General features: G+C 37.9%; 1 protein-coding gene across 2 annotated transcripts; it reads right to left on the minus strand.

The window, feature by feature from the left end:
* Nucleotides 1-4,680: 4,680 nt before the first annotated feature.
* LOC128016884 (sodium/hydrogen exchanger 5) lies at nucleotides 4,681-26,648 on the minus strand. 2 transcript variants are annotated; one of them, XM_052601751.1, is made up of 16 exons: nucleotides 26,142-26,557; nucleotides 20,609-20,911; nucleotides 19,435-19,598; nucleotides 16,428-16,506; nucleotides 16,156-16,333; nucleotides 14,617-14,837; nucleotides 14,059-14,261; nucleotides 12,508-12,597; nucleotides 11,376-11,446; nucleotides 11,139-11,265; nucleotides 9,715-9,806; nucleotides 9,394-9,520; nucleotides 9,094-9,243; nucleotides 7,118-7,190; nucleotides 6,892-7,023; nucleotides 4,681-6,792 (listed from the first exon to the last, which is right to left on the minus strand). In XM_052601751.1, the coding sequence occupies exons 1-16, from the start codon at nucleotides 26,491-26,493 to the stop codon at nucleotides 6,242-6,244; spliced, it is 2,913 nt and encodes a 970-aa protein (XP_052457711.1). In that variant the 5' UTR covers nucleotides 26,494-26,557; the 3' UTR covers nucleotides 4,681-6,241. The 2 variants fall into 2 exon arrangements, with proteins under 2 accessions (XP_052457711.1, XP_052457712.1); XM_052601752.1 differs by lacking the exon at nucleotides 7,118-7,190 and having other exon boundaries at nucleotides 6,892-6,991; nucleotides 9,181-9,243; nucleotides 26,142-26,648.
* Between the last annotated feature and the right edge of the window lie 770 nt (nucleotides 26,649-27,418).

Raw genomic sequence — 27,418 nt, forward strand, 5'->3', positions numbered from 1 at the left:
TAATCAGCTAGTGCTCCAGCCTGACATGGAAAATTCCTGTTCTCGGTTTGGATGTCCCACTGACAGATCAGCCAGATATCCAATGATCTGCTGCACAGTGACAATGCAAAGTGCCTGTTAAGAATGTGAGCGGGTTTTCCACCCTGGGGAACAATTTTTACCCAGCCAATAAGGACAGAGCTCTTTAAACACTGCCCTCCAGTCTACCCTGGACAGGCCCACAACTGAGCCCTGAAAGAATAGCTTCGTTCTTGTGCACAAGGGATGACAGCTACTGTGAGCTCCACACACTACTGCTGCTTTGATCAGTTTAATGTGCACCAGAAACACCCCATCTGCAGGCTGCCAATGGAATCAAATGTACGGAAAGTTTTGGGACTCGTTGCTTGATTCATTTCAGACCAAAAAAAAACAAAAAAAACCTAGTACTGAGTCTGAGATGCAATTCATTTATCAATCTCTCTCTCTCCCACAACCAAGAATATAAGGAAGCAGCCCAGTAAAACTTTGATAACATGTTTTTTATTATATATTCGATATGGTGTTTTATTCTGCAAAACGCTGTAAAATAATCTATTCCTATCTGTACTTCTATCTCATACATATATAATTATGGATATGATCACACCCTTTAATTACTGTGATTTATACAGTTACCTGCCAACTAGTTAACCTGTCAGGTAGGTTAATTACATCAACAAAATGACTTTGTGTCTGCTACATTTACTGGTAAGTCCAGATTTCCCCCAAATTTATTGAAAAGGACTGGAAATATCAATAACTTTGATTGCATTTGTAATTGGAAAAAAATTACTAAGAAATTACTGTGATGGTAACACATAAAATTACCAACCATGAACTGGAAATGTCACCTAAAAAATGGAAATTATTTTTTTCAAAAAGTGTAGGAGTGCTGCAAGTCATATTTGTGGTTTTCAAATACTGTACTATAAAAGAACGTGCACAAATGCAAACACAGTTAATGTACTGTTACTTATCTGTACTGTACAACAAGAAAAACCAGGTGTGCAGCAACAACATTGCTCATAAAAGAGCAACTGAATCTGGCTTTTGGCATCAAAAGAGGACAAGGCACCGCAAACGAATGGAAACGATTTTCAAATGCACAAGTTGATTACCTCTAACAGGCCTCTGTGGTCTGAGAAATATGTCTCTTGATTGAGCTTTTGTCCTTTGCTCTAAAGAGCTCAAATAACATTCTTCTAAATCACCTATCAGGCACTTTTCCACACCTTTACAAAAGTCCCAAAGAGCTTGCGGCTTCAACGACACTTTCAGTAACCAGACTCAACAGAGCTCATCCTAACTTACATGATTTTCAGGTCAGTGCGCACACAAAATTAGGAATCTGTATTTATTATCAATCCCATTATTGATAGCATATCATTTTACGTATTCTACACACTAGTGTTGGCCAATCAGATTCTTACTGAATCGGTTCGTTCGGACAAGTGAACCGTCCATCACGTGATCTCACAATTTTACGGCTTAACGGTTGGCTGATAGTGATGGGAAGTCCGATTCTTTTCCGCGAACCGGTTCTTTCGGACGGTTCGATTCAATAAACCGGTTGAAAAAACCGGTTCATCGGTTCTTTCACGCTCGACGTAATGACGTCATTGGCGATGACGTAATGGCGTCACGTCTATCAAACATTCAAATATATAAAGTCAGTAATCATAACTTTAGTCAGTTAAAACCTCATAATCATGAAAAGTTTACATTTGAGTTTTGCAACAACACCTAAATACAGTAACAGCAATAATGTGCATATGAGGATTTAAGTCTTGAAGATATAAAGTAAATAAATTAGGTGTCATCAGCGCAGAAACCATGATCCACTTACTAAACATAATCCATTGCGATGTATTTGTTATTAAATTAACTTACGTTTCGCCAGATTGCCCTTCATCCAAGCCCTCAAAATACCCGCTCATAACTACTAGTACAGAATCAGAATCAATCACCAAAAGAATCCCTTCGGTTCAGAGACATGCTGTGAGTCAGTTGGCTTCACGCTGAATCGCGCATGCGCAGTATCATCAGTTCATCGGTTCTCAATTCGGACGCGTCCGACAGAAACGATTCTCGGTTGAGTGTACTGATGATCCGAAAACCGATGCAACCGGTTCTTGACTCGAGAACGAGAATCGCTCTAACCGGCACGTGCTGCAGTTCAGTGTCATCAGCTGCTCTACTCGTGTTCATGTTCTGTTTACTACAAACTCAATTTGTGAATGTCATCATTAACTATAAATACAGTACAGATATCTCATAAATCATCCCTTATTCCTATTAAACATAAGAGTCTTTAGAGTCTTAATTATTGTCCAACTTCCCTGAAAACCCATTTGGCCTATACATTATATACAATATCACACTTTCCGATGTTTAACAAAATACTTACAAAATTACACGCATGCGCAGTATCATCAGTTCATCGGTTCTCAATTCGGACGCGTCCGACAGAAACGATTCTCGGTTGAGTGTACTGGTGATCCGAACACCGAAGCAACCGGTTCTTGACTCGAGAACGAGAATCAGCTCATCGGTTCTCAAATCGGACGCGTCCGACAGAAACGATTCTCGGTTGAGTGTACTGGTGATCCGAACACCGAAGCAACCGGTTCTTGACTCGAGAACGAGAACTGCTCCAGCAGTGGGCGTGTTTGTTCATTATCTGGCTCGGCTCGGTGTTCATCTTCAGTTCGGTCTTCACAGCATTTCATTCAGTGTACTGTTTGAGTAAATGGATTACCCCGGGATATTGGTTTATTCTGACTCAGAGGGAGTGTCAGTCACGTTAAAAAAGTTAACAGCTTAAGTATTTTGTGGATTTATGCTTATTGGAGACGTGAACCGTTTCAAACGATTCAGTTCGATTTGGTGAACTGGTTCAACCGGTTCACTAAGAAGAACCGGTTAAATTGAACGATTCGTTCACGAATCGGCCATCACTATTGGCTGAAGGAAGGAACGGTACACTGAGCAACGCGAGCAACAAGTGTTTGTGAAAAAAAGCATATACTAACCATTTAAATTTGAGAGTTCAGACTTTGCAGGTTAATCAATATGACGCATATTTAGTTTGCTCATTTTTTTGGATTTCACCACGATGACTGTAACGTTACCTGAGGTGGCACGGTAAACAGAAGTTGACAAGTTGACTGATATCCAAAACAAGTGAAACAAGTGAAGCTACATTGCCAGTTAACGATTAAAACCATGTAGGTTTGGTTTAAAACGTTACATATTTATAGTTCAACGGATGCTGACTCTACATTCCGACTGGGTGATGCACGTTCTAAGCAGTTGTCGCAATGTTAATGCGCCAAGTAAACGAACTATATTACTTGGCGGAAGAATTTATATGCTGATTATAAATATATATATATATATATATATATATATATATATATATATATATATATATATATATATATATATATATATATATATATATATATATTCTGTTTGTACGTTTGAAGTATTTTATGAAGTATTAGTGTGCTTTATCCTTTAGTGTCCTTTATACTTCTATGCCATTTTTATTTATTAAATATTGCCCCGTAATCAGCCTTGAGATAATTATTTAGAACAAACCCTGGCCTACTGTATGGTAAATTTTGTAAATGAGTTTTTACCCCAAAATCTTTTCTAAGATTACTAACTACCGATTTGAAATATGACACATTATCGTGCGTTATTGTAAGTTTGTTTTATTGTGTGTTATTGTAAGTTTGCCAAATTACTGCAAAACTATGCTAACTATGAATTTATCATTACAAACACAGGGAAATTTGATATTTAATTTCAAAAAAAAATTTAAATGTCACTGATTTTCACTAGTTCAAGATGAATAAATAATATAATATGAGATAGAATTAACATTTGTCAGTTCAGGAAAATGACAGTTAAGGAAAGACAGAAAACAATAGACATAATTCTCCTGTGGTGGTTGTATATCTGCTGGATGCTATCAGATGAATTACATTTGTAATTTAATTTCTAGAACTCAACAAAGCCTAAAGTGCCCATAAAAGCAGTTTTTTATGAACATGATGAGAGAAATCTTAGGATTACTTCTGGGGGGGGGGGGGCAACAACATAAAACCCTGATATTTAGTCAGGAGGGAAAAATCACTAGGTGGAATCGGATTAAAGTCTCCACATTCAGATCTAACTTTTGTTCTCTCGCCAGTGACTTCATCGCTGACTGAGATCTGTTTCAGGGCTTGAGGAAGAGAAAATGGCACATTAGCACATAAATGCACTGTAGTCTTTTGAAAACAGTCTAGGGAAGCCCTGCCTAAACCACAGGGACTCCTGGATTGAAGGGGGGCTTTAACTTCATTATTCACCGAAAGGTTCCCTTCACTGGGCCTCCTGAGGGTCTGCCCTAAAACAGATGAAAAACCAGCTGAGTCCAGCTTAATATGACACAGACTGGAATATATAAATATGTTTTTGTCTAAACATTGAAAAGATAAATTAATATGAAATGACGAGATAAACACTGGGTTAATTCAAAAGCACTGTCCTCTCTTATGTTAACTTTATTCCATGAAGCTATTCCAAGTCAATATTTGGCGCACAGGTACCTTATATAGATGCCTACACAAATAAACACATATGGGATAAAAGAGCTTAAAATTCCACTTGAATTAAATGGCTAGATTATTTAATTCCAATTCAATTTCTATGGGGTCAAATGACTGGGGTAATATTTCTGCTAATGTGACAAGTTCAGGTAAGACAGTAGCATTGAGGCACTCCATACCATTTACAGGCACAATAGATCAACAAGGCCTCTTTCTCAACATCTAGCACATCCCTCTCAAGGCACTCCGATCATCAGTACATGCATACATTAGAATTACACAGCAATACAAAACAATGGGAAAACAGGTTCAACAGCACTATACTGTAGGTACAACTGAGCTAAAATGGCTTTCACTATAAAGTGCAAAACCGAATTTCTATTCCATTGTATGGTACAATAAGAACATTAAAGGATGAAGACATTTGGTATAGAGCAACTGACTTGGAGTTAACATAAATATGTTTGTATGTTTTAGTCATTGTCAGACATATTAAAAGCAATTTTAGAAACAAAATGTATATCCATCTCAAGTCATTATGCCTGCATACGGCTGATTAAGCTAAACCTCATTCAAATTAGTGCATTAGATTATATAGATGAGTTTGTGCATTCTCTGTAAATTATTACTGTAGACGTTTTGCATCACATCGGACCTACAATGTTATTAGGTACAAGATTTACACAGCGAGTTTCCAGGCCCCTACTATTGATTAAGCACATACAATTCTGATGATCCATAAATTACTATTAATGATATAAATATATTATCATAAAAAAATTAAGTAATGATGGGCAAAATTTTTAAAATAAACATTAACATTATCCATGTTTGTTATAAAAACAGCTATGCATATCTTGTACATTAAAATGCAGATTCGCAAAACCTTGTTATTCAGAAAGAAAAGCATTAAAGGCATGTAGATAATACATAAATAGAAAATAAATTAAGACACCTTGCTCTTTTTCTTACTAAACTCTAAAACAGACGAGAGGTCATGTGCTGCATAGAAACGTATAAATATCCTGTACACAGCATACTGTAAATGGTCCTGATGACAATGGGTTATTTGTCACCCAAAGTTGAGGGTGTGAATTTGTTATGCATATTTTAGAGCCTGAAGACATGTGGCTCTAACCTCATGTGCTTTCTGTGATTTGCTGTAAGAAAATGTGTTACTTTGTCATCCCAGTCTGAAAAGGGAAGTCCTCAGTACTCATTCTTGTTTTAAGATGGACAGGCTGATTGAAGGTTTACACTGTGAAGTTAAGAGTAACCATGAAGTGATTCATCCGAGTGAATGATTAAGGGAGGACAGTTTGACAGACACACCCAGTAGGCCTTTGGAATGTGGTTTAGCCTTATACATGTTCATTAGTTGTACATTTTGACAATCGCATATGCAAAGGTGTATAATAATAGTATATATAAGGTGTGTGCACAAAGAAAATGGACCCTCGGCTAACTCTACCAACCCATGTAACCTATTAGCATTAAAATAAGCACAACAAATTAATAGTCTCTTAGAAAGGAATTTACTGACTTATAAGTCTGGCCTAAGGAGGTAAATGTAAGATGATCGAGGGTCATAAAAAGATAAAACAGGAAAGAGATCATTTTTACAATTGGGTCGGCCTCCTGCTTTGTGGCTCCCCACCAGAAGGTGGCACTGTCACTAGACTTCTAAGATAAACACAAGGATTCCTTCTCTTTCCGGCAGACTGCATGGCAGGTGGCGGCGTCGGCGTCAAAGAAGACATTAGGGCCTGCAGTTCCTGCTGCTGCTGCGAGAGGGCACCTTCCTCCTCTTCCTCCTTCGCTGTAGGGAACTTGAACTGCCCTGAACTTGGGGAACCTGTATTACTTCCTGATCCTGCACCAACACCACCGCCACTTTTTCCATTTGCAGAGGTCCGCACAGGTCCTCCCAGCCTCGAGAGGGCGCTAACACGTGGGTGCTGAGGCTCTGGAGGAGAAGCCAGGCTCTCCAGAGAGGAGATGCTCTGGTTCCAAGCTTGCTGCAGGTCTATAGGGATAATTTTATTTGCCTCCACAGACACACAGGGAGGGAGGGAACCCATGCCACATTTCCACGGCAGGTTTTTCTCTCCACATGTTGGCGATGGAGGGGCTGCAACTGGGCTCTGACAAGCATCCAGTGCAGCTGGTACTGAAAGAACAGAAAGAAACACAAGAAGATACAGAGTTGTTGGGAATAGGAAACAATCAGTTCTCATACTTTCTTACCAAAATTGTGTTCATATCTCACCTGATTTTGGTCTCTCCTTTGGTGTTTCTGGGGCTTTGCGAGCCACAAAAGTGATGCCTACATCCTCATCTTTATCTGGTTCAGAAGGATCATGTATATCCTCCTCAGGCGCCATTGGAACCACAACTGGGTCTGAAATCAAGACACATGCAAAAACATGTTACCCACAATGCACTGGGAATTTAAAGTGGCAGGACAAAGCTCAACAGTTAATTTGGCAACCAACCTCTGTCCTGCCAGCTGACATTTCGGCGTGGTTTGTCACTGGTGTCTTGCTCTTTAGCATCTGACCCTTTATGCTGTAAAATAATATTATCAATATTTAAATGGTGGGTGGGAGAAAAAATAAAGTAAACTTTTCAGAGGAATACACTATGCATGCATATGGAATATTATTTTAATAATTTTAACTATTTTGCTCACCAAGGCTGCTTTAATTTTATCAAATAGATTAACATTTTTTATTAAATATTTTCATGTTATTTATTCTTACAATGGCAAAACTAAATTATCAGTAGCCATTACTACAGTCTTTAGTGTGACATGATCCTTCAGAAATAATTCTTGTTTGCTGAGGTGGTGATAGAAACATCAATTATCTATGTTCTAAACACTTGTGCTACTTAATATTTTTGTGGAAAACATGAAACATTTTTAAGGATTATTTGATGAATAGAAAGTTCAAAAGAGCAGCATTTATTTGGAATATCAATCTTTTGATTAAACATTATATCTTTATACAGTATCTGTCACTTTTGACTGATTTAACACATCCTTGCGGAATAAAAGCATTAATAGTGAAAAACTGTTGTAACTTTCCCTCTCACTTTCTCTCTTTTAATATTATGCACTTGCGCGTTCACATTCACAGACACACACACACATTAGCAAGTCATTGCTCATGATATATGCCAGTAACTACAAACATTAACCTTGTCTCTACATTGCCTTCAGGCAACTGACCTTACACACACACACCAATGACCATATTAGCCCGGTTCTGTCAACACTGCACTGGCTACCTATTAAACATTGTATAGATTTTAAAATCTTGCTTATTACTTATAAAGCCCTGAATGGTTTAGCACCTCAGTATTTGAATGAGCTCTTGTTACATTAAAGTCCTCCACGTCCGCTGTGGTCTCAAAGCTCTGGTCATTTGATAATACCTTATAATAGAATATCAAAATCAACTGCGGTGGCAGATGCTTTTCCTATTTTGTGCCCAAACTCTGGAATAACCTACCTAACATTGTTCGGGAGGCAGACACAGTCTTGCAGTTTAAATCTAGATTAAAGACCCATCTCTTTAACCTGGCTTACACATAACATACTAATATGCTTTTAATATCCAAATCCGTTAAAGGATTTTTAGGCTTCATTAATTAGGTAAACCGGAACCGGAAACACTTCCCATAACACCCGATGTTCTTGCTACATCATTAGAAGAATGGCATCTACGCTAATATTAGTCTGTTTCTCTCTTGTTCCGAGGTCCCCATAGCCACCAGATCCAGTCTGTATCCAGATCAGAGGGTCACTGTAGTTGACTGGATCCAAAACTTATCCAGACCAGATGGTGGATCAACACCTAGAAAGGACCTCTACTGCCCTGAAAGACAGTGGAGACAAGGACAACTAGAGCCCCAGATACAGATCCCCTGTAAAGACCTTGTCTCAGAGGACCACCAGGACAAGACCACAGGAAACAGATGATTCTTCTGCACAATCTGACTTTGCTGCAGCCTGGAATTGAACTACTGGTTTCGTCTGGTCAGAGGAGAACTGGCCCCCCAACTGAGCCTGGTTTCTCCCAAGGTTTTTTTCTCCATTCTGTCACCGATGGAGTTTCGGTTCCTTGCCGCTGTCGCCTCTGGCTTGCTTAGTTGGGGTCACTTCATCTACAGCGATTTCATTGACTTGATTGCAAAGATACTATTTAAACTGAACTGAGCTGAATAATGACATCACTGAATTCAATAATGAACTGCCTTTAACTTTCACTTTGCATTATTGACACACTGTTTTCCTATTTAATGTTGTTCAGTTGCTTTGACACAATCTGTTTTGTTTAAAGCACTATATAAATAAAGGTGACTTGACTTGACACACAACACACGCATACATGTCTGTCTTAGCATTCCTCCCTCATGTCCGCCTAACTCAACTTAAGTGTGTTCTTCTGCAGTTTTGAGCTCTTGCCTTTTTCTGACTGCGGTCCTTCTTGTGGCGCTTGTAGCGAGTGGATTTAAAGGACTCCAGACGGTTGTGCATATTCCTCTGGAACACCTCCCTGTCCTGTCTCTCTTTTTCACCCACTGTCATGAAGTGCCGACTATAGTGAGACTGGTACTGCAGGAACAGAAGAGAGGTAAACAGAAGCAAAAACTATATACAAAGTGTCACACATTTCACTGATGCAATATAATGTTTCAGAGCTCGTCACAGTGAGAGGGTAAGAGTGTGTGTGTGTGTGTGTGTGTGTGTGGCCCGGAACTGTACCTGTCTCCTGGGTTTGTAGAGGTTTTCAGCAAGAACATGATGTGTCTCAAGCTCTTCCTCTATTTTGGCTCCTGGCACTGTGTCAATCACCTGGAGGTCTAGACACACTCCACTGCCATTCTCTCTCCTGAGGGATCACACAGAGACAGAGATAGACACAGACAGGAACCAACATGCATGTAAACACATGTATACTTACACCACAGACATGCACAAAATGCCTTCCTCTGCCCCTGCACACACTGTCTACACACACATTCAAAAAGATCTGAAAATAAATCAACGATAAATAAATTACAAAAAAAAAAAAACACTACTCACAGGTAGTTGGTAACATTTGTGAACTCTGGAAAAGAGGTTCTGCTAGCCATGGAAGGCAGAGAGAGTCTAGCAGAGGTCAACACATTCCCACCCTGAGAGAAAGACAGAGAAATTCCCTTGACTCAAATACTAACCGCTATGCTTGATTCTGATTGGCTGACACATACAGTGTTTCTGCACTCCAACATAGAAACATATACATGGAAATATATATACAGTAAGCAAGTACAAAACTGTGGGAAAGACATGCAGAAATGTGACTTATGTACAGAAGGACAGTAAAATATAAAGTAAGAAACATTTTCGTTGATACATTTAGTTTTAAAAGAGTGATTCTGTGCCTCTTTCAAGGAGTAGTCCTAAAGAGAAAAAGGGTTTCCCTATCTTTCAATCTTGTGCTAATATTAGCTTGCTAACTCCTCTCAGGAAGCCAAGCTCTATGAAACTCAAGGGTACAGGAAATGATCTCACTGGAGGACAAAAGTCCTGCATGACTTACGTTCCATGTGTTCTACACATCTAACATGACTAAAGACAAACTGTAACCAACTTAAATTAATCGAGTGGGAAATGTGTAACAATTACGCCGTGCATTTTTATACATTCATATTAAAATATTTTTACACCACTCTACTGGAGGCCCATCGTTTTCTTTCCTCTTTCAATCTCTCTCTGTATGATGCCATCTCGGAGTATTTTTGTAGATACGTTTGATGTTGTAGCTGACAGGTATCAGATGCTTACAAAGGAGCAGTATTGGCAGAGACACAGTGGCGTCAGGGTAACTAACAAAGAGAGGAATTATCCTCTGCTCTTCAAACGACAAGCCTAAGAAACAGTCTCAGTGCTTCCTCTGCTCAATGCCATAATCCAGCGGCTTTCAGCCTTTAAAGGCCCAAGGACCCCCAACAAGACTCTCATCCAACCCAGAGACCCCCCCCAGCATAAAAAACTCTAGTATAACTTTTATTAAGAGCAGTAACTAACATAACAATAACTAACATTACTAATATTTAATGTTCATTCAAAAAAGTTAGAAATGGAAATGTATTGAAGATCTTGGCTATAATGCACAACTGTTAGTGAGTCTGAATGAAGAAACTATTTTACACAGTGGACACATGAAAACAGAAGTGTTTTTTTTAGCGGTTTAATTGTTGTATTGCACAGCAGTGAGGTTTTTACCTACTGCTGTTTTTTTGAGTGTTAGCACCATCTAGTGGTCAACAATTTCAGTACAATAATAATACAGCATACAAACCTTACAGAAAAGTGTCATGGTGAGAACCACAGAGTCATACATGACAGCCTTTCAGGACAGCAGCGTCTCAGTACTCACAACCTTTTTAACAAGACAAGCAATACCTGAAAAAGTAATTCTGACAAACCGTCTACCTGATAAACGGCCACATGAAGTCTTTTACCTGATCAATGACACTGATGGCATCTCTGATGTTGATTTTCTGATAGGCCTCCCACAGTTCACTCTTATGGTACACAGACTTTCTCAAAAGCAGCTTGCTCAAATAGTTCTTGTCAAATTGCTCCCACCTAAAGGATAAAATCCAATGATTCTTAATTCTTTTCAGCTCTTGTATTTTGACCGAGCACATTTCTCATCATGAGAATATAGATCTAGATGCAGTAAAAGTGCCGCTCACTTATCTCTCCAATGATGGTATCCATTCAAACCGGCAATGTCCTCCACAGCCGTCAGAATGTGGTCAAAGGCCTGAAGACAGAGGGACGGACAAGTTCAGTGCTTCTGTAAGTTATTAATGACTATTTTACTTGAATTATCTTCATCTCTGCGTTTAGATTGATTTATTAGTTTATTTCATGTCAGCATCCAAGGCTATTTTGAGAGGAGAAAATCTGCTTACTATAACTGTAACACAATGTGTGAATGACATGAGACCATGACTATGGAGTAATATCAGTATTTTAATTACTTTCTTTTTGTTGCTTGGGCACAGATTCATATCAGTATGTCCACAGCATGAAGATAAGAGTTAATGGATTTATGAATGAACCACTCCTTTTAACATCTTACAAGTCTACCGACATTTGTTATGGCATCCGCTTCAAACATTATAATACTCATGATTAATTTTGTTAACTCTACAATAAGTTAATCCACTTGTCCGGCTTACTCTTTGACAGTGATGCCATAAAAAAAAAAAAACAGCACTAGGCTACTATGAAAAAATAATAAATAAATAAAAATAACAATAAAAACAAAACATTAACAAAAAAGAAGAAGTTGAAACTAAATTCTAAAGATAGCTGTGTGCTGGTTTCTCTGGCACATAAGGGTGAACACAACTCTAAATCTCCAGAGTTTGGGAAACTGCTGGATTCTAAGGAATATCTCTTCTATTCTCCTTCATTTTCTCAGAATCTCTCCTGTATTATTTTGTATCTCTTCTGTCAGCTCAGCTACACTACAGTCTATCTTTAGCGCAGGTTTGAGAGTGCTGAGCAGGTAGCCGTGAGTCCCACAGAGTGCATGCAGCAGCAGGTTGTGTAAGGCCTTCAGAAAGAGGAGGAGGTAAATGGCAAGGGGCCGTGTGACCTCTGCCTATGTGTGCACATCTATTTATGGAAAGGCAAAAAAGAGCTCTGATGATTAATTCATTGGAGGTAAGAGTCTAACGTCAGTCTGTCAGTCACGATGCTGCTGTTTCAGTCATCAGATCACAAGCACTGCACAGATAGCAAGGTCACACAAAGAGAGACGGGTGAAGAGAAACAGGATTCACAGTCAGAGTATTGGGAGGGATATTGACTCACACGCTCATGGATCTCTTCGTTAATGGTGGGTTTTCTGTTTGTGCTGCGAGGCACTTTCAACCATTTCACTAAAGGCTTGATGGTTAAACCCTGGGAGGAAAGATTAGGAAAATGTCAACGAATCAGACAGGAGGAAGCCTCCAAAACTTTCGAATAAATATCACAGCTCATATTTCTAGAAGCTCTCTGACACCATTCTCTTTCACTGCTGATTGCATTTAAATGGCTTAAAATCACTTGTTTTTAAATTGCAATGCTTAAAAACAAGGGCAAACAATACGCTTCAGTAACCGCGATAGAGATAATAGTCCAAAATCTCTACCAGTTGACAAATTTCTAATAGTTAATCGTATCTACCGATATATCGTCCACCCCAGTGAAATATTCAGTGACTGACAGGGCTGTTAAACATACTGAAAAACTGTACTTAATGTATAAACCTGCAGATGCTATGTCAAAATAAATAAATAAATATAGTCATAAGTACAATAAAAATACTTAAGTGAAAGTTAAGTATTTAATTGTACTTGTACACTTACTATTTTTTTTTACCACAAATGACTGAATAAGGAAAAAAGTAATAGTAGTATGCTAGAATGAGGTTGTGAATTCAGCTGTTTTCAAATGAATCGGTTAAATGAATGATTCAAATGACTCACTCATAAAGAACGTGTCTGAATTCAGAATCATATCATATAACTAAATAAATACTACTACTATTTCTATTTCTGCCATATCTAAATATGATAGAGATAATATAAGTAGTATGTGATGTCAAATTCAGCTTCGGTCCTGAACGAATCATTGTTTTTGAGCGAATAGTCTAAATGAATGAGTCAGTGGGACACTTATTGGCACCTACAATACTAGCGTATCAATGTATCCTGCAAAAAGAATAGCTGAAAAACCCTCAACAATAATACTCATACTGAAAGTGTCAAAATTTATATTATGTATTTATGAATATGTATTTCATGTTTTAATACAAAAAAAATCCACAACTACCTGTTACAGGGGAGAAGAAAAAAAGCCCACTTGTCTAACCAGCATATTTGTGGAATCTGTTGACAGATGAGCTCAACATTTGGCATTATATCCTGATGATTTCAGCAGTCAAATTTACTGTGGCATGTTGGATACACCAGTATGACAACACACGCATAAACACTCTACAGATTCTCCAGCCTTAAATAATGGATGAGATTGGAATCGGGTGAAAAGCCTGGCCAGATGGGCACATCACACAAACACACTGATACATAGGCAGCACCATCAAAATCACTCCATTCATCAAAATTAGCATCTCTATGTCAGAGCAGCTTTGGAAATAACAGTAATTTGACACAGCGGTCGGGAAATGTCATCCCTGCAAGGTAATCGCCTGCACACCTCACAACACACACATGAGTAATACAATTCAGAGTCTGAGGAAAGAAAAACAGAAAACAAACAAACACTTTTGTCAACACATAATGATTCTGTAAAGGTGAGAGGAGAGGGAAAACATGAATAGTCAAGAATAGAGAAACAATAAATATGTAAAAGAGTTACCTGAAACATGACTGTGAAGAAAACCACAACTATGGTTGTTGCCACAAAGTAGTCTTTAGCCTTCACGTGTTCTTTATCTAAAAGTACCACGAGAGCAAAGGCAACAGCACCTCGGAGACCGCCGTATGACATCACCACTTGATCGATCTTTTCCAGAGGAACCAGCCTGAACCAGTTCAGGAACCAAGTCTGCCCCGCAACACCTGCACATGACATTTAGAGCAAATAAATATGCTAACTGTTAGAGCTCAGGCCTTTGGAAATGTTTAGTACAAGAATAATTCAGCATCTCAACCCATTATAAATGATAAAAGAAGTTCAATGAAAACTAGATGAATAGTGTGTTTTCAGCTTTCATGGTTTAGGAAAATCCAAAGTGAAAGTTAACTGTGAAGAAGAATATACTATGAGTGAGGGGTTTCAATTATTCAATTGTTTTTGACTTCAGTAACCAAAAAGCACCAACAATACAATGCAACTATCATGTTTTTTGTATTTTTTTATCATGGAATAGAACGGAATAGGATAAAATAGAATAGAATAGAACAGAACTCTCACCCACAGCCCTGAAGACTAAGATAAATATGAGGGTGCTGACGACAAGGCCAGTGTCCCAGGCCCATTTGGACTTGTCCACAGCTGAGATACCCAAAAAGATGAAGATGATCGTCTCTGCAATGCTGGCCAGGGTCTTCATGGTGTACTTCACGGTGGTCCGGGACTTCTGGGATATATTGGCCTCCACATACTTGTTGCAGCCAATGCCACAGAAAGTCATCCTGTTACGAATCAACAATGCCATCAAGAGGCACAGATATTATATTATATTGTATATTATATAATGACAATAGAATGCAATATATGTTTTTTTATCCAAAGAAAACATATAAATACATACATATAACTGAATTTATAGTTTAACAGAATGGTTGTTAATCTTCATATAAATTGTGTAGACCTTTGTACCTTTGGAGTGACATCTACATTTAGACATGTTTTTTTTATTTGAGTCACTCTGCATTACTCACAAAAACAATGAAAAGAGCAGAATTATAATGATGAGATCATATTTATATAATGCAGTTACACATGACCTTAAATTCTACAGTTTTATTGCAATCCAAACTCAATACCCCCTTGTCCATCAGAGGGCGCTCTGCATTACTTTATACTTATAAAATCAGACAGACAGGCATTTATATGGGATGAAATTAGACTCAGAATAATTAATAGATGCACGTAAACATATCAGTGTACTACATCAATTTTATACATGTATCTTACGAACCACAAACAAATGCCTTTCAATTTGATAGCGGTTAGTAAGATACATCTATAAAATGTATGCAGCACATGGATAATTTTGCATGCATCTATTAATCATTTTGAATCTAATTTCATCCCATACATTTACTTTAACTACGTGTGAAAGAGATCATTACTTCATATCTTGTAGTACTTATTCCTGTCCTTAAGGCATGACTCTGCATCTTAAAATCTGTTCTTATGAGCAATACTAAATTGGGTTAATAATCTAATTCCTCTGCTCATAATCTCATTATGTGATTTATGACCCACCAGAAACTACTGGGATTTACGGGTCAGCACAAAAATATTCTGAAAGCAATGTGAAACAGTCTTCAAACTGCCATTGAAAATATGTTTTCCTCATCATGTGCACAGACATGCAGCGCACATAAACAACTAACCAGTTTTCATTCAGTGTATCATTTATGTTTTCATTCTCTTTTATTATGCTCCTATATTTCTCTCTCTTTTGCTCTAGTACTCTTAGCTATGAAGTGTTCCCTATCTCTGCTTTAATAGTCTAATTTAACTTCTCACCATTATAAATGTCAGCCACTACAGAGATCATCACAGAGCTGCTTTTTCACTCATCTAATGATATTTTCTATGCCCTGTGATCACACAAATCTTTTCACAATTTCAGTCATATTTCATTTTGTGTATTATTCGTCTTCTAAACAAATTTCATGGTCACAGCATTAATAAAGATGCAGTTTACTACTATGTAGAGACTCCTTTTGGAATAAGTCAAGTTATTCAGATGAGTATGCTAGGAGTGGCAACACTCACGATAGAATAGCTGACAGAGAGAAGAGTTCTGCCGTCAGGTAGGCCAGGTAAACCAACAGGAAGATGAACAGTGGCTCTATGATGCGCACTGTCTTCGTGAAACGAGTGACAAAGGCCAGAATGACGGCAAAGATGAGCCCAACCAAAGTCCCTCCAATACTGACTATGAGGAAGGATGCTGGAATCATTGCATGTGAGATAGAGAATAAAAAAGAATCAACTCATTTAAATATTACACTCTAAAAGAAACAATTTATACATTTTGAACTTACCAATTCCTTTAAAATAGTCTGCAGTGTAAACATTTCCTGGTCCCGCTTCCACAAAGGATATGTACACTTTGTATAAGACCTGTGGAGAAAATGACTCAAGTATTCCTGCAACACTATCTTGCCAATTTGAAAAACTAAATGACAAAAATAAAAAACATTGAAACTTTAAATAAAATAAAAAAACCTTCACACTATACCTTCAAATAATATCATTCAAAAATTTAGCGCCAGTCAGATTTTTTAAATGTTTTTGAAATCTCATGGGTTCACCAAGGTTGCATGTATATGATCAAAATACTGTAAAAACAGTAATATTATAAAATATTAGTATGATCGAAAGTAATTATTTTCTATTATAATCTCTTTGAAAATGTCATTTATTCCTGTGAAGTTAAAGCTGAATTTTCAGCAGCCATTACTCATCTTCATTGTCACATGATCCTTCAGAAATCATTCTAGTATGGTGATTAGCTGCTCAAGAAACATTTCTCATTATTATCAATGTTGGGTTAGGTTAGGTAACGGTTAACAGTTGTGCTGCTTATTTGTTTGGAAAGTGTAATATATTATTTTTCAGGATTCTTTGATGGATAGATAGGTCAAAATACTGTCAGTTGTGATCATTGTATGTGTACTTACTAAATAAAAGTATACTCATATTGGTCACTCTTTATTTTGGGAACCACTTCTCATTATTAACTATTTACTACAACTTTTGCCTCAGTAAACTCCTAATTTGGCGATTAATAATAGTTAGTAGAGTAGTTTTTACATTTAGATATGGGGTCGTATTGAGGGTTCCAAAATATGATCATGCAGAATCAGGCATTAACATGTGCTTTAACATATTAACAGTAGTAATATAATCAACTAGTTAATAGGGAGAACTGGTCAAAGCTAATGGTAAAGTGCAGTTAACATGAGTTAACATGCAGCTCAGCAGCCAAACTGAAGATGTGCAATTTTGTGAAGAGCTTTGTCCATCTCACATTTCTCATGACTGCGTAGAATAATAAACCTGTATAATAATAAATCTTACGATATTGCCATTAGACCAGTAGCATGCCCACAAACACTTCCGCTATTATTGTGTTTACGTCATGTTGAGAAGACGCTGTGTTCAAGGATACCACAGAAATACAATTTGAACCTTTTGTTGTGTGCTTGTCATCTTATCAAGGACTGCTTCTCTAATCTTGGCAATCATCTTCATTGGCTTCTAATCTTCTTCTGGATTAACAAGCTCCCCAAACCACAACCTATAAGTTAGATTGATAGGTTATGTGTAAATATTCGAGTGAGTGCTCAAAATAACAAGTTTTTGTGCTAATATCTGATGTATGCCTAGTGCAGCTTTAGGTTTCCAGGGAAAACATATTACTGTCTTACTGAAGTATAACTGAAGGATAATTAGCTGTGAACCCACCATTTCCCACGAAAGTGTTGATTAATGTAGACTGACGTTGTTCTAATGACTTTGTTCATTAATAAAGAATGTAGTGTAGCACACAGACTTTATAATCATTGTGTAATTGTGGTTTTTTTTTGATGCACCGGCAGTTATAGGGTTAATATAATATATAAAAGCAATTTTTTTTCCCTTTATGACTTTCTGTCTTCTGCAAGACACAAAAGAGGAAGATATTTTGAAGAATGTATGTAATAAAAACAAATGGTGCCAACTGGCTTCCGTTGTATATGACAAAAATAAAAATCTAATGATCATCTTCTATTTCCCACTGAAGAAAAAAGTCACAGTTTTGGAAAGCTGTAAATGCAGTAAATGCACCAAAAATGGTGAACTATCCCTTTAAGGGATAAAAATAAAATGCCAATATTGATTTTATACCATTCTGTGTGGAAAAAAGTTAGTCTGGATCTGTTGTTCCTCACATAACCTGTGAATTCAAGAAAAAACATGCTAACCCAGACAAATAATCTTCTGAATGACATCCTGGAACGGATGGTTTCATCCATGCTTAAACATTTGGACAGACTTGCATACAGTCAGCAAAAACCCAAGACTGCACAAACAAGAGCTTGATACTCTGCTGATTTGGAACCAAATTTAATCCCAATGAGAATATATAGTATAAACAAGTAATGCTAAATTAGTTTATCTCTAACCAGTAGCTACTGTATGTCCCAAGAGTCATTATATAGAAAAATACAAAGAAAAGAGGGAAAGGGTTTGGATAATTCAGTGGAAATGTCTTCGCATAAGTCATTTACTATTGATTTGCTTCTCCAGAGAAAGTAAATGACTTTTGGTTATGCTTTATAACGTAATCATGTCAGTATTACAGCAGAGGGTTCTGGAATAATGTGACCATAACAACAGAAGAGGGACAGAAGATGCAGAGATTGTCCTCATCTCCCTTGAGCTCCCTAAGCTAATCTTAACTTTCAAATGTCCACACCAAAATAAGTAGGTCAACATATGTCAAAACACTCCAATATCAATTATGACAGAATTGAGTGTCTATGGTACTACAGATCTTTTTTTTTTTTATAACAAATTAATATATTTTTTCTGCTAGGATGCATTAAATGTATCAAAAGTAACTGCAAGGCCTTTTTATTGTTTCATAATATTTTTATTTCCAATAAATTATGTTCTTTTGAACCTTTTACACATCATACTGAAAAAAAATATTATGGTTTACAAAAAAATATTAAGCAGTTTTCAACAGTGATCATAATAGGAAGCAGCAAATAAGCATCTTAAAACAATTTCTAAAGGATTATGTGACACTGAAGTCTAGAGTAATGGTTTTGGTGAAAATAAGAGACTTTATTAAAAAAAAAGAAAAAAAAAAAAGAAAAACCTTACTGACCTCAAACTTTTGATTGGTAGTGTATTTTCTCACTCACATGCTCACCATTATTCTCTGTGTTAGACACATTGCCCAAGCTTACATAGTAAAAGCAATATGTTTATAAGTTAGGGATTAAAGCAAACAAGAGTCACACAGGGGAAGATGATTTAAAAAATGTCCTGACTCACCACAGTGACAGCATCATTGAGCAGTGACTCGCCAAAGACAATGATGAAGAGTGTCTCATTCACATGGACTTCTTCAAACACAGCGATCACAGCTACAGGATCCACAGCCGAGATCAGAGCGCCAAACAACAAGAAATCCATCAAACCCGCATTCACTTTTTCATCTGCACACACACACACACACACACACACAAATACAAGCTGCAGTCAATAATTACAGCCAAACTGACTCTAGTACAGCCTTAATGGTGTGCTCTTGTAGTTAAAGATCTGTCGTAGTAGTTTCAAACATTGTAAGCTGGGATTCACCATAGTGCACTTGAGCAAAGAACTTTACCCCATGATGCTCCAGTGGGACTGTTCTTGTGATAAGAGTACTGTATGTTGCCTTGGATAAAAATGTGCAGCTAACAGCTAAATGGCTACTTCTAGCTTTCTTAGATCTAAAAAATCCTTACACCACATCTAAATCATATGGGATACTCGGGTCAACAATTATAAGGCAATGATGAATTGTATTGAACAAAAAATAGCATAACTCGCAATATGAAAGATCACTGAAGAGCTATGTTTGAATGAGTTGTACAAATTTAAAAACATTTATATATAATCACCCTATGTGACCTGTGATAACAACTGAATTATTAATTATTAAGTCCATTCAATACACCTACTGTATCGCCTGTATTTAGACTAAAAAAGCTCTGTGGTAACTCTGGTGATTATTATTAATAAACTGGTTCCTTTACTGAATTTGCCGCTATATTTTATCACAATGCAGTTGTCAGTATTTTATAAACAAAATAAGCAACTGAAGTAAAATCACAGTAACAAAAGGACTCTAATAGCTTATTTAATAGCTTACAGTATTTATTAAAGACTGATTTGCAACCGGGGTCAGGGTCCACTAGGGGGCAGTCAATAAACTTCCGAAAAGGGTTTATGAAACGTAATTAAACTAAAAACATAAAAATCAATGTATGAACATACAGTTCTTTAAATGTCTGGAGTCAAAAAATGATTCAAGGTTTATTATTTTAACATGCTCATAATTTTTCTTAATAAAAAATGCCAAAACAAGCAGAAGTGGCTAAAGCGCTGTATGATTTATGTTCATTTAAGAAGTGTCATATTTGGTTCCATTAGTTTGAACTGACACCCCATTTTAGCTCACCTATGCCTCCTGCCATCTTGACTCCATAGAGACAGAATCCAGTGCAGAAGGCGTTCCACAGTGTGCCTACCACAGCATACATCAAAATGGCACCCAAGTTGTCGAAAAAAAGCCGTGCTGGCATAAAATACCCAGCATCCCCAACTATAGTCGGCAGGAGAAAGAGGAAAAAAAGTCCTGGGTCCAGTTGGTAAGGCTGCTTCTTGCTGGCGATAAGAACCACTGCACCCAGAACCAGACCCAGCAGAATCAGCATACAGCTCTCTGGGACCGCTGTGGTGAAACGCTGAGAGCAGTGGAAAACTGAAGATGGAGAAAACAAGTGGAGAAAAGAGAGAACAGAGGGGGAAAACGTTGAGATTTTGTCATTCAGTGTCATTAAAAGTGTAAAAGTAGTAAATGTGCTTTACTGAATTGGCACTATAGCTGTGAAATTTAATTCCTTTTGAACAGACTTTAATTGCATTTTGCCCATAATGTCTGCAAGATGCACACATGCCAATTTTATAAACATTGTAACACCCATAAAAGATGCATTAATGTGCAAAAGAATGCACAAAAGAATAAAGCAAACCAAAAAACATACAAAAAGCTAAAAGCTTCATGAAGAAAAAAGCCTGATTTAAAGAGTAGTTTATAAGTTGTGGCTGCTGTAATTCCATACTACGGTTTCAAATGAATTGTTACTCAACACCCCTCTAACGTACAATGCCTTACGAATAGTGAGTCACAGAGGGACTGTAAGTGTGCCAGTATTCTGCCACAAAAACACCATTCTTATACTAAAGCTTAAGAAAGGAGTATCATACAGTATACACAAACAAACAAACGCTGTCTGCATACTCACTTCATCAGTAAAATGTATTGTACCTTACTCAATGGAGCAGCTGCAAGAATTCATCCCAGTATTTCCCATGGGAAATTCAGTGTGACCAGTTTCCATTTGCAAGTCAGACATATCAAATGGCCATAGAAGTAATTATCAGCAGGGGAACGATTACACTGCAATGACTTCCTTTTCATCGTGAATCAGGAGTCGGCTGGAGCAGGACACGGTCTATACTTCACATTAGCTACAAGTAGTGTTTATATGGACAAAGGGGAATTTAACAGATTATAAGAAGTTTGGCAATATAAAGGGTGGGGATATTTTACAGAAAATTATGTTGATTAATAATGCTTATTAAAAATGAGTATGGCTCACACTGACTTCCATTTATACAAGTCCTCATGAAATACCAGGCTGTAGAATCACAACACATTACAGCATAATGAGAGATTCTAATGCCACTAATTATTAATGTTTCCACGTTCTGAGTGATTTTGTGGAGGAGGGAAAACAGAGTATACACCTCTGCCAAGAAACATAACAATCACCGCTCACCATGAGTCATTCACACAAGGACAGAAAAACTGACATACAGTACAACCAAAAAATAATATAATAGATGTCTGCACAACAGATGCCTGTGTGCACACACAGACGCTAACACCAACAACAAAAATAGTAATAATAAAGAATTCTGAAAATATCCTCATACATATGCCTAAATACTGACAAAAAAACACAAAAATGTTTTAATAAGAGTGCAACAGATTCATTCCATTCATACTTACACACCTGTGAGACACTCCAACCTCTCTCTATTGTAATAGAAAAGACCTTCATGTGTGAACATGATGCTTGCTACTGCTAAATCAATTCTATCACAAGATCTCCTGCTTTTAAATTATTACTTGTCATCAGCTTTTAATAATCAGTCCACATATAATTACAGCCGTAATGAAAGAATAATAAATCCGATTAAACCGACGCCCTTCATTTTCGGGGACAGGCAGAGAGAGTGCCGTCCCATTACAACTATCTTTATTAGCATTAGATCAGGTCTATGATGACATTAAAATGTGTGTATAATGGGATGGTGCTCAAACTCAACAACTGAAGTACGGATGTTTGAGAAGTAGAGTGTGATCTGAATGCAGAACACTGATAAATGAGATTGTGAAACTTACAGGACCGTTCATAATCATCACTATGCATGTGATTTTCTTAAAAACACCATAATACATTACTAGACATTCAGATAATATGCTAAATTCACATACAAACAAAAAAAAACAATGCTACAGTCAGTTATTCTACTTTGAAAATGGACATTCCATGTCGGAATGTCTGTTTTTGTTTTGGTCTGTGTGATTTCGCCCATTATCTCAACATTTTCAACTGCTAGCTGTCAATATTAAATACTACACCTTTAAGGATAATATAAAAACACTTTGCATATGGGGCAGCTTCTGTTTTTGTCAGCTATGTACAGTATTGTTCAAAATAGTAGCAGTACAATGTGACTAACCAGAATAATCAAGGTTTTTAGTATATTTTTTATTGCTACGTGGCAAACAAGTTACCAGTAGGTTCAGTAGATTGTCAGAAAACAAACAAGACCCAGCATTCATGATATGCACGCTCTTAATGCTGTGCAATTGGGCAATTAGTTGAAAGGGGTGTGTTCAAAAAAATAGCAGTGTCTACCTTTGACTGTACAAACTCAAAACTATTTTGTACAAACTTTTTTTTTCTGGGATTTAGCAATCCTGTGAATCACTAAACTAATATTTAGTTGTATGACCACAGTTTTTTAAAACTGCTTGACATCTGTGTGGCATGGAGTCAACCAACTTGTGGCACCTCTCAGCTGTTATTCCACTCCATGATTCTTTAACAACATTCCACAATTCATTCACATTTCTTGGTTTTGCTTCAGAAACAGCATTTCTGATATCACCCCACAAGTTCTCAATTGGATTAAGGTCTGGAGATTGGGCTGGCCACTCCATAACATTAATTTTGTTGGTTTGGAACCAAGACTTTGCCCGTTTACTAGTGTGTTTTGGGTCATTGTCTTGTTGAAACAACCATTTCAAGGGCATGTCCTCTTCAGCATAGGGCAACATGACCTCTTCAAGTATTTTAACATATGCAAACTGATCCATGATCCCTGGTATGCGATAAATAGGCCCAACACCATAGTAGGAGAAACATGCCCATATCATGATGCTTGCACCTCCATGCTTCACTGTCTTCACTGTGTACTGTGGCTTGAATTCAGAGTTTGGGGGTCGTCTCACAAACTGCCTGTGGCCCTTGGACCCAAAAAGAACAATTTTACTCTCATCAGTCCACAAAATGTTCCTCCATTTCTCTTTAGGCCAGTTGATGTGTTCTTTGGCAAATTGTAACCTCTTCTGCACATGCCTTTTTTTTAACAGAGGGACTTTGCGGGGGATTCTTGAAAATAGATTAGCTTCACACAGACGTCTTCTAACTGTCACAGTACTTACAGGTAACTCCAGACTGTCTTTGATCATCCTGGAGGTGATCATTGGCTGAGCCTTTGCCATTCTGGTTATTCTTCTATCCATTTTGATGGTTGTCTTCCGTTTTCTTCCACGTCTCTCTGGTTTTGCTCTCCATTTTAAGGCATTGGAGATCATTTTAGCTGAACAGCCTATCATTTTTTGCACCTCTTTATAGGTTTTCCCCTCTCTAATCAACTTTTTAATCAAAGTACGCTGTTCTTCTGAACAATGTCTTGAACGACCCATTTTCCTCAGCTTTCAAATGCATGTTCAACAAGTGTTGGCTTCATCCTTAAATAGGGGCCACCTGATTCACACCTGTTTCTTCACAAAATTGATGACCTCAGTGATTGAATGCCACACTGCTATTTTTTTGAACACATCCCTTTCAACTAATTCAACTAATTGCCCAATTGCACAGCCTTAAGAGCGTGGATATCATGAATGCTGGGTCTCATTTGTTTTCTGAGAATCTACTGAACCTACTGGTAACTTGTTTGCCACGTAGCAATAAAAAAATATACGAAAAACCTTGATTATTCTGGTTAGTCACATTGTACTGCTATTATTTTGAACAATACTGTAGGTGACATGCAGTACTGTTTTCTTAACACCTGTTAGACTGTGTGGACTCAGCACTTGAAGACAGCTGAATATTGTGCACAGGTGTTCAGATAGTGCTATATCTCAGATGCAAGACAAATATTCGGAATTAATTTTGATGATGTTACTGTGGCAATCGAATCATGGAGCAACAGATGATTGAGCTACCAGAACTAAATTATCTGATATAACGGCATGTCTTAGCCAAAAATACAAGCTGGAGGGACGCCTGAGAGACACCCACACATGCAAATACAGGAGGAAGTGCATTTTGTACTTTATGTACTTTATACGTATGTATTTTCATGAATCAGCTACACAATGTGTACCACAAAATGTACAGCGAGTTAAGAAGAGTCAAACTTTATTCACAAATAGCACAAAATCAAACAATTCTCCAGTAAACTCACAAACCGCGAATCATCTCATTTGTAATGAGCTGAGAAAAGATGATTGTAGAAACATTGGACTGACGGGTTTTGGTGAAGAGATGTTAATCAAATAGCAGAAATGTTGCAAATTAAAAGTACTGGAAATAACTTGATGGTATTATTCATAATTTCACACACATGCAAAAGAGTGCTGGTTTTAAAGGGGCAGTTCACCCAAAAGTAAAAAATTATGTCTTCATTTACTCATCTTCAAGATGTTCCATCCACACCTATATTTTTTAGGTTATTTTTTATTTTAATTTAGTTTTTTTTTTAACACAAAATATATTTTGAAGAATGCTTGGAACCAAATAGTTGGTGGTACCCATTGACTTCCATATATGAAATAATAAAAATAATACATTATTTAAAACATCTCCTGTGTTCAAAATGTGTAGCTACTGCGACATACCGTATACATCAATATTTAAAAAGTGTAATAAAAAGCAATCAATAGCTACATGGTTACGTTTTAGAACAATATGCCACGTCAGGGACCGTATGATGATGTCATGAGGTAACGTACAAGAAGAACTGAATCGCTTTATGAACTCGTTTATAACGAACAGTTCGAAAGAACCGATTCGTGGACTAGAATCGAACTTCGCATCGCCATCAGAACACAGACCGGTGGAAAGATGATGAGTCAGAACCAATCAGAGCACGCAGCTTTTGGAAAGGCGCAGGGTCGGCGGGAACACGGTGATCTCACGGGGCACAGAAATATAAACACTGACTGCATAGCACAGAAAAAAAAATCAAGAAAATTAAAGGTACAAATAGAAACCCATCATTGACCGCAAAATAGAGTTCTGTCTCTTTAACGCAGTATGATTATCTCCTGTGCAGCTAAAAGCCCTTTTTATTATTGTATCAAAATGCCCCTGAGGAAACTTATGGGCTTTGTTGCAATGGCAACCATCAGCGTCTGCCAATGGAAGGAAGCGCAGGCGGCTCGCGCTTATTACGCACCGGCTTAAAGACTTCCAAGTACGCACTACACATATTCACGTCCTCAAGACTGTCAACTTTCTCTTAACGACATTCCAGCGGATTAAGAAAGCTCGGTAGCGTCTATATATCACAGCCAAAACAACTCGTCTAGTATGCGAAACTTACGTTATTATTACAGAACTTACGTATTTTCGCCACACTGGCCACCAAGAGCCAGCTGGCTATAATGTAAGGTGTCTTCACGTAGCTCCATTCCCACTGCACTATATCGTAACCTCCTCCTCCTCCTCCGTGGGGATGAGACGACTCTCCGTCCTCCGTGCTCGGCACCGCCGGTTCCTCCTCAGACCGCGCGAGCGCGATCCCGGGATGTCCATACTCTCCGGGTCCGGGAATATGGCGAGCGGTGACGGGGGATGTGCCGGCAGGTGCAGCGCTTACCTCCAGCTCTGGCGGGAGTGATGCTACGGTCACGAAAAGGTCAGTCGTTGCTTCACCAGCCACAGTTATGAACATGAGCAAACTTAAGCCCCGCATCTTTCCTGCGTGTTTAACGGCGTGTCATCTTCATTTCTTTTATACAGTCCTGTTGCGATGGCTAGCCCTCTGCGGGACGACCCGTTACCGGTTTACCACAGCAACACTCCACTTGTCGCGAAGGTGCAGCTGGTGTATATGGACACGTGATCCGGTAGTGCACGAGGAGGTTCTTATTCAAGAGCCGTCACCACTGATCTATAATACTGATCCGTGGCCGTCACCTATGGAGCCAGAAGAGTCTCAATAAAGATAAATGCACACACTACATTCACATATGCACACATAGGATTCATACATGCACACACATAATTCATAAATACACACAAAGGATACACAAATGCACACAAAATTCACAAATGCACACACAAAATTTAAAAAGCACAGAAGATTCACAAATGCATACAAAATTCAGAAATGCACACAAAATTCAGAAATACACACACAATTTAGAAATGCAAACAACATTTACAAATGCAATCAAGATTCACAAATGCAAAGGACAAGATTCAGAAATGTATTTCTGATGCACACACACATATATCTTGATTTACAAACTGCTTGCGGTCTGTGAACTTCACTGCATTTTGTGTGTGAATTTTGAGACTCCCTTGACTTGGCTCCACACACAAATGCCTTTTTTTAAACAGGGAATGATCTGCAACCAATCAGATATCTCCCTTGTATTAGCCAATCACAAGAATGCACCCCACGTGGGGGATTGTTTACTTATAAGCCAATCAGCGAACGACTCACTTTCCTCACGCAGCGAACGACTCACTTTCCTCAGCGAACGACTCACTTACCTCACACAGCCAGCGACCCACTTTGCGCAGCGAACGACTCACTTTCCTCACGAGTCACGCAGCGAACGACTCACTTTCCTCACCCAGCGAGCGACTCACTTTCCTCAGCGAACGATTCA

Source organism: Carassius gibelio, chromosome A7 (genome assembly GCF_023724105.1).
Source record: "Carassius gibelio isolate Cgi1373 ecotype wild population from Czech Republic chromosome A7, carGib1.2-hapl.c, whole genome shotgun sequence".
NCBI classification, from domain to species: Eukaryota; Metazoa; Chordata; class Actinopteri; order Cypriniformes; family Cyprinidae; genus Carassius; species Carassius gibelio.

Excerpts from the sequence above, each read along its gene's own strand:
- LOC128016884 (XM_052601751.1), bottom strand. The coding sequence starts at position 26,493 with ATGCGGGGCTTAAGTTTGCTCATGTTCATAACTGTGGCTGGTGAAGCA. Across the intron at positions 9,521-9,714 it reads ACAAATGTTACCAACTACCT|GAGAGAGAATGGCAGTGGAG; the intron begins GTGAGTAGTGTT and ends GTGATCCCTCAG. Across the intron at positions 7,191-9,093 it reads AGGACCGCAGTCAGAAAAAG|CATAAAGGGTCAGATGCTAA; the intron begins GCAAGAGCTCAA and ends ATTATTTTACAG.